General features: G+C 31.9%; 1 protein-coding gene across 1 annotated transcript; it reads right to left on the bottom strand.

Moving 5' to 3' along the window:
- Nucleotides 1–2,477: 2,477 nt before the first annotated feature.
- On the bottom strand, nucleotides 2,478–6,889 carry LOC132049675 (nicotinate N-methyltransferase 1). Its single transcript, XM_059440571.1, has 4 exons — nucleotides 6,438–6,889; nucleotides 5,039–5,460; nucleotides 4,229–4,293; nucleotides 2,478–2,974 (listed from the first exon to the last, which is right to left on the bottom strand). The coding sequence occupies exons 1-4, from the start codon at nucleotides 6,737–6,739 to the stop codon at nucleotides 2,675–2,677; spliced, it is 1,089 nt and encodes a 362-aa protein (XP_059296554.1). The 5' UTR covers nucleotides 6,740–6,889; the 3' UTR covers nucleotides 2,478–2,674.
- Between the last annotated feature and the right edge of the window lie 1,822 nt (nucleotides 6,890–8,711).

The following is an 8,711-nucleotide window of genomic DNA, read 5'->3' as shown; positions in this document are numbered from 1 at the left end:
AAAATAACCTATTAAAAAAAAAAAGTTACAGAAGTACTTTTTACACACTAAATTAGTACGCAATAGGACTAAAGTGTAAATGTACACTTTAGTCCTATTGCGCTCTAAACGCAGTAATTTAGTGCGTAGTAGGGATATAAAAAAAATGGTCCCCTTCTTCTTCCCGACTGATCGGTCCCCCACACCATTTTTAAAAAACAATACGATCAACAACGACTTTCCAGTGGTCCCCATACTAAAAAAACATCATTTTCGTGTTATTTTTTAACCCGAAAGTCAATATTCAAGGCAAGGAATAAGTTTCAAAGCTTTGATTTCCGAATAAAGTGGCGTAGAACTCAATTTCAAAAACTAAAAACAACCTTCAATCTAGGTATTTCACTATGAAATCTCTATTACATTGTTAGATATATTATTATCCTAAGCATGATTGTTGTGTAATAGTTGTGGATTTCAAATAAAAAATATTACGCACTTCTTTTTTTTTTTTTGCGCAAATGGACAGCCCCTTTTTTGTTTTTGTATTTTGTTATTTTTTATTAATTAATTGTTAATTGTTTATTTGTTAATTTTTATGAATTAATTCTTAATTGTTTGTTAGCTAATTGTTTATTTGTTGATTATTTATTTTGTATTTCTTAATTGTCGTATTAGCTAATTGTTTATTTGTTAATTATTTATTAAATATTTGTTAATAGTTTCATTAGTTAATTGTTTATTTGTTAATTATTTGGTAACTATTTATTAATTATTTGCTAATTGTTTGCTAGCTAATTGTTAATTATATGATAATGAATTATTAACCTTTATATTTTTATTTGTGAAATATTTGTTAATTTAGGGTTGAACATCCTTAGTTTAGGTTTGAACTTCCTCAGTTAAACGTTAATATCCTTAATATTATATTTGTCAGTTAATTATATTTAATCCTTAGTTTAGGTTTGAACATCCTTAGTTTAAGATTTAAAATAGCACTAATATAATATTATTTTGTTAATTGTAGTTAGTATAATAATTAATTAGCAATTATTAATTCGCAAATTTAGATAGTTTATATAATTTCCCGTTCAAGTCTCAGTTAGTTAGTATAATTGGGCATCCTTAGTTTAGGATTGAACATCCTTAGTTATACTAACTAACTAATACTTTAACGGGAAATTATATTAACTATCTAAATTTGCGAATTAATAATTGTTAATTGATTATTATACTAATTACAATTAACTAACTAATATTATATTAATGCTATTTTAAATATTAAACTAAGGATGTTCAAACCTAAACTAAGGATTAAATACAATTAACTAACAAATATAATATTAAAAATATTAAGGTTTAACTAAGGATGTTCAAACCTAAACTAAGGATGTTCAATCCTAAAGTAACAAATATTTCACAAATAAAAATATAAAGATTAACAATTCATTGTCATATGATTAACAATTAGCTAGCAAAAAATTAATAAATAGTTAACAAATAATTAACAAATAAACAATTAACTAATGAAACTATTAACAAATATTAATAAATAATTAACAACTAAACAATTAGCTAATCCGACAATTAAGAAATACTAAATAAATAATCAACAAATAAACAATTAGCTAAAAAACAATTAAGAATTATTTAATTAAAAATTAACAAATAAAAAATTACCTAACAAATAATTAAAAATTAATTAATTAAAAAAATTAAAAAAATAACCAAAAAAATGGGGCAGTGGACAGCCCCATTTGCGCCCAAAAAAAAAAAAAAAAGTGAGTAATATTTTTTTCCGAAATCCGCAACTATTACAAAACAATGATGCATAGGATAATAATATATTTATAATAAAAAATTCGTAGTGAAATACCTAGATTGAAGGTTGTTTTAGTTTTTGAAATCGAGTTTTACACTGCTTTATTCCGAAATCAAAGCTTTGAAACTTGTTCGTTGCCTTAAATATACCAAGAATGTTGAATTTTGGGTTAAAAAAATAGCACGAAAATGATGTTTTTTTTTTTAATGTGGGGACCACTGGAAAGTCGTAGTTGATCGTGTTGTTTTCTAAAAATGGTGGGGGGATCGATCAGTGGGGAAGAAGGGGACCCCTTTTTTAATTCTCCTATTGCGCACTAATTTAGTGCGCGAAAGGTACTTCTGTAACACATTTTTAATGGGTTATTTTGATACCTCCTGTCACTTTTTGGGTCATTTAAGTTGCGGACTCGTAAAACATTATGGACAAATCTATATATTGCGGTATATCGAAAGAATTACAAATTTTCGATCTTTACTTAGTGAGGAACGAAAACGGGCTCATGCTACCTATGGATCGGAGTCAATAAATCGAACAAAGGATGGATTGTGCATGCAATGATCATAGATGATTCACCTAATTTTCTTTTTATTATTGTGATATACCATACACCTATTTTGGAACTTACAAACCAACCGAAGAATATAGATTCATAAATGGATTCACACACACATATATATAGCCAAATAGCAATTTCAGTTATGCTCGTGATTCTTCATACCGATAGATAAAATGCTTCAGTTATCCATTCTCATATGAGACTGAAACTGGCGTTTGATCTGTTTTACAATTGCAACTTCAAATATTTATCAAACATCTTAATGGTAGAACGACTTTTGTACTAGCTACTCGAAATTATCGTAATGTGACCATTCATTACTTTTGAAATTCAAGAATGGCAAAGAAGTGATCAATGTAAAAACCCCGGCAGTCGGCGAAACCGGCTAGTTGGCCGAGCTGCCGGTATTCCTCCTCAGTCCGGTGCCTACCTTTGGCACGGTAAATTGTCATGACAAATATGTCACCTTCAAGAAGAGCTCGAGTTCTCTTGCTATCATTAGTATGGTGAGGCAATACTGGTTCACAAGCAATCAATTTCCCCTTTTCTGGGAGAGCATTGTAGCAACTCTTCATTATTTGCACGCATTCATCATCGGTCCATGTTGTTATCACCCACTGCATATCACAATTTTTTAAAGGGTGTTACGTATGGATGTGTTTAGTACGAACAATTTATGTAAGTGACATTTCACGTTTATTGTCTCCTCCTTATCCCCAACGCCCCCATCCACATATTATTTGCTTAAATTATATATAAATGCATTTGTGATAATATATTTTACTTACTTACCGAATACCAAAAAATAAATAAGATATCGTTTTCCTTTTAGAACAACATTTTCTAAAAAAAATACTTTTTTGTGAAAAACATTATCGTTTGAACCAAACAAACCCCATATGAAAAATCTGACAGGATGGTGATTAGACAGGGGTGGTCTACAATTCGAAAACCCAATGCCAAAATTGTACGTCCATCATCAGTGTTCAAAATGATGAAGAAACAAATTTAGGTGGACCCTAACAAAATACATTATGATCATGTACGTACTATTTGAAAGCAACAACTCATTTACCTCTTTCACGTAGTTGGTCGATATCTAGGTCAATAATATAGTAGTACAGTAATTACTAGAACAGGAAAACAAACATTCTAAGTAGGCTTTTGGCCCCAGATTTCAAATATTTTTCATTTTCTTTAGAATTTGTGGAGTTGAAATTGAAGATGAATTAGTTGTGTTTGGTTATACTTGTTGCAAAGTATATTTGGAATGATGCTCAAGTTTAAATGTACTGATACAACTTCAAAAATGAAAGTGAGTTGAAAACAGTTAGGAGTATAAGTTATTTTTCAAAATTGGAAATACAACTTCAAGTTGGATTTGAAATTTTTATGGTCAAACATTGATTTTCAAATGTAGTGAAATATTATTCCGGAAGAACGTGATTAATTTTATGGCTAAACAGGTCCTAAATATTTCAAAGCAAGACAAGCCGAAGGAGTAGAAAAAACACCATGATAAATAGTATTGTACATGTGCATGGTTAACGAGTGAACACTGAGCAGGAATAAGTGATTTTTTTCAAGAAATAACTAGCAAATCAGCAGAGCGCTAGAGCTTGAAATTCCTATTAAGAACTTATCTTTCCTAGTGCATTTAATTAGTACTACTATATTTGGGAAATAAAATTCGGTAGGGGAAACAATTTTATTTCCTGAACCATATATTTCAATATCTCTATCTTCCGTTAAGAGTTCTTGCCTTTGTCTTACCAACTCTGATAACCTAACCTAATGGTCAATACTCAATTTTAAGTTGAAACAAACTATAGTTCACAATTACTCAGATTTTTAAAGAAAAAGAAAAGCACCTTCATGAAAATAGCGTCGCCCTTTGGTATGTATTTGAACATGTCACCACCAATGTGCTTTATACCTGCACGCCAAAACTTATCATATTTAGGATTTAGCCACATATTATGATTCAAGACATGAAAGAGATCCAAAGGTAACCAAAAAGTCGTAGTCACACACTCACACTCGTCCCAATTTTCCTGTTTGTCAATTAAAGGTGACAAAAAAAATAATCTGGAGTACGATTCCACAGAAATAAAATCATATTGATGGAAAAGAAAGATGAATGGTAAAGACCTATCTACATTTGTAAGGTCACGACTTAATCATTTTCGCTTAACCTCGTGATATTTTTTGGCTAGAGATTTATCCGTTTTCTCTCAGGTACATTTCTGACTTAATTAAGCAAAATTATCATATCCTATTTTGTTAAAACATCAAACATTTTGAAACAATCCGATTTGCCAAAACGACTAATATCTGTGACTTGAGGAAGTACATTTTAGATGACACTTTTTTCATTCTATTTTAAAAAGAATTGACATCTATTTTTTTTTTATATTAAGAAACTCCCCAATTTTAACATTCCTATTTTTAGTCTTGACATGTTCTTCCAAGAATTAAATGGTATGTTCATAACTTTGTTTTTAACTCTTCTTTCTTATCTTCCTATTTCCTCAGGTAAGCTTCATGCGATTAAGATAAGAGGGAAGACCTCATTTCTAGATTCATATCCAGTTATTTTATTCCTGCTTCGATGATTCAATTCGATAATAATTCAATTTTCATACTCGATCTCAATATATAAATAAAACCATATTACTTACGAGGAATTTGGGGGGCTTTTTCAACAACCTCAGGCAAATCAAAGTTGATTCCTAGTTGAATACTTGAGTGTTTCTCTAAAATCATCTTCAAGCAATCTCCACCACTTCCCCCAACGTCAACAAGCGTTTTCACCCCTTGAAATCCATCATATCCCTCTAAAATAGCTTTCATGAATGGCACGGAAACCCCAGACATTGCATTTAACATAAGGCTATTCATCTCCGAGTTTTTTCCGTAGTAATCGTAAGCTGGCTCGCCATTTGCCTTCACAAATGGCTCGGTCGATGAATCATTGACGGCCTCATGAACCATCGTCCATGCCCTCATTAGCGCGTCCTGGTGGTGCTGGAGCACGTACGAGCCATAGGATAGGCCATTCTCGTCCGTTACTAGGGTTTTGCCCACCTCAGTCAACGAATATCTGTAAACAATATTAATAACTACGCCTGATCAATTTCGAATAAGTTGGAATCGGCTACATGAATCCTCACTGAACAGTTTCCTGACTGAGATACTCATTGCAACATAAAATCAATTACATTGCTGAAACACATTGGATTTTAGAAGTACGGAGAGTTCTAAGATCTTGACTATTTGCTATAGAATTAAGCTGAACACTAACTATGGAGCACCTTTTTTAGAAATTAATTAATTAATATATATATATATATATATATATATATATATTTTTTTTTTATTATTATTATTAATTTTTTTTTTTTTTTGTTTTGTTGTGTGTGTGCGCGTGTGAAAACTGACTTCTATTATACCAAATACGTTTCTACTTTTGGATTTCGTTAGCAAGTGCCCAACACATATAAATATCTAGTGTGTGGACCAGAAGCACCACATGTATTAAGGCAAAAATTGAACCTCATACTAGAAATTCGGCTTGAATTTCCTCGATTAATTACCTAAGAAGAAGAAGATCGATAGGCTCTAACTAGTTAAACCAAAGTCGCCTAGAGCGGAAATGTTGTTTTGGTAGCTTAATTAGATGTGAGTTTAACGTTAACGGTGTATTTTACACAATTAAATCACTTAAAATTGATCGTGTATAAAAATATTCTTAGGTTCTTGGTTAATACTCCCGACACACATCTTGTGAATTTGACCTGTCCTTAGCGATATCTGCCTTTAACACTCATATTTGCTCCATCATTTAAGATATTAGGATTTTTCCCAAGCAATTGGAAGAGAAGAGAGTAGAATCAACAGTGGCGGATCTAGAACAGACACAACAAGTTTGATCAAAAAATAAAAATTGACATATGTGAAAAGCAAAACCATACCTACTGATTTTAAATCTTAAATTCGCCTCTGATAAAACGTCATCCAAAACAAAATGCTTAATTCCATGATAAATTAGTGTTAGCCTGCAAAAAAGGTTAAAAATACCTTCTTTGAGAGCCATCGTCAACTACGTGCTCCTCGAACACACCATAGCTCGTGAGCATGCGTAGAATTCGCTGAAGGTTCTCAGCGTCTCTGCCCCCTTGAGGGGGGCGGATTTTCTCGAGAATTTCAGCGGGAGAGAGTGGGATGTTTGATGCACCTTGCCAAATAGCATCAGCAACCTTGAGTTTAACAACGGCATTAAGGGACATAGGTACACTTATCATGTTAGCTAATTCCATTATAGCTAACCTTGCATTATTGTTGTTGTTGTTGTTGCTAGTTTCCCCATTTGCATTCTCCATGGTTTCTACACTTTGCTGCTTTGTTTTGGAAACTATAGGTTCTATCTTTCAATTTGCGGATATCATGTGTTTACGGTTGCTATTGGCAAGTGTTGGCCACTTTTATTGGGGTTAGTTGGGGCTTGTAAGTGTAACTTTGATGGCAACCTGTCCTTCAAATGTCCAAATTCCATTACTATTTTTTTTACTTGTGATGGTAAAGTCAGTTGCGTGTGTCTTGACTAATTCAACGCTAATTTCATAGTATTTCAGTGTCTCATAAAAAAAAAAAAAATTGACTAGTACTTTCGGTGGAATTTGAACCCGAGACGTCATGATTCACAACCCACTTTATTCATCACTATATCGCATCCTTGAGCTTTGGGTACTTTACTAATTATTACTCTATCCGTTTCACTTGATGTGACATAATTCGACATAGGAGGATCAAATTATTTAATTCTCGGTGTAAATTCGAACATAAAATGTTTAAGTCTTTTTAAATAAAATTTACATATATAAAAGTACTACTTATAAGTTACAAATTTAATTCATAATAGTTAAAAAGTATTTTAGAAAATTGTGGCAAAAAAAAAAAATCTTTCGACATAGTAATTAATTGTGTGACGCAAAGTGCAATGTAGTAGACTTCACTTGTACATTTTACGTATACGTTATAACTTTTGTGTTCTTCTTCTTTTTGTGATGACAACTTTAGGATGACTGATTGAGAGAGACGTTAGGCTAGGCCAAGGTGAAGAAGTAAATAAGACAGTCACAATCTTTCATCTTTGGCTTTGAAAAATTTTCCACCAATGGAAGGAGAAAATAAGTGGTGTCCAACCATAAAAGATAAAGCTCCAACTCTACTTTCCTATAACATTAGTTTGGTTAAGCAAGATTCTTTTATTTTGTTCTCCTATTATTAGTAAAAATGGATAGAATAAGAAACACAACCGTGCTCAACAGTTTCATTTACTCGAGCTGAAACTATATATTTTTTTTTTTTTAATTAGTCATGCACCTTGAGAAAGCTCACACGATGAAAGAGAACATCATATTGGGCCTTCAGGTGTTTTCTTCTGATCATTCACAACTGGTGAACAAAGCTCCACTCCTTTTATCTCTATTAGTTCAACATGAATTCACCAAGTCACACATGACACGTGTACCAAAAAAGAAAGAAGAATAGAAAGAAAAAGCTTAATACATTGATAACCCCTTAAACTTGTCACCGAGTTTCATTTAGACATTCGAACTAAACACATTTTACTGAAAGACCAACACATAAGAAAGTGTTTTATTAAGACTTTCGATTCAAATTTAGAAAAAAAAATTCGTGCGCATTCACAAGCGTCCATTATGCATATAAGTTAAACACCTGGAATATGACACCTCCTTTGATTATGTGCATTTTCCTGAATAAGTCGTAAAACCTCAGACCTATTTCAGTTAAGGCTGATGTGAGATAACATATTTTATGTGGTCAATTTAACTATCTAATAGACGTTTGAGAACACTTGCAAAAGTTTTTAAAAATATTTGAATCGAAAATGTGTAATTGAATTATTTTTTTATGCGTTAATGTGTTCAATTGAAACAAGCCTTAGTTCGAGTATTTAATAGAATATGTTGGAAAGTTTAAGGGCCGTCTATGAATTCAGCCAAAAGAAAAATAACTTAGCTTTATAGGGCGTTACGTAGATATATTGCAAGGCATCATTACAAGTGTTTTTGCATTTTAGCAGGCAAAAATTGGATCAGGATGAGGTCCAATTAAAACTGAGCTTCGGTAATGATCCACAGTAGGCCACGTATAACAAAAGAAACAACTTTGAGTCGGCCGCATAGAACCCAAATAAGATTGTCAAAAACAATCGGTAAGATTTCTCGAAAGTTCTGTCTTATAAGTCAAAATTTGGTTATACCTTAAGTCAAATTATGCCTTCTAAAGCAAAACTTAGTTATGCTTAAGGCATAAACTTTGCCTAAA

The sequence above is a fragment of the Lycium ferocissimum genome, chromosome 3 (assembly GCF_029784015.1).
Source record: "Lycium ferocissimum isolate CSIRO_LF1 chromosome 3, AGI_CSIRO_Lferr_CH_V1, whole genome shotgun sequence".
Taxonomy (NCBI): domain Eukaryota; kingdom Viridiplantae; phylum Streptophyta; class Magnoliopsida; order Solanales; family Solanaceae; genus Lycium; species Lycium ferocissimum.
The sequence above is the reverse complement of the archived record's forward strand: the minus strand, read 5'-3'. Positions and strand labels throughout refer to the sequence as shown.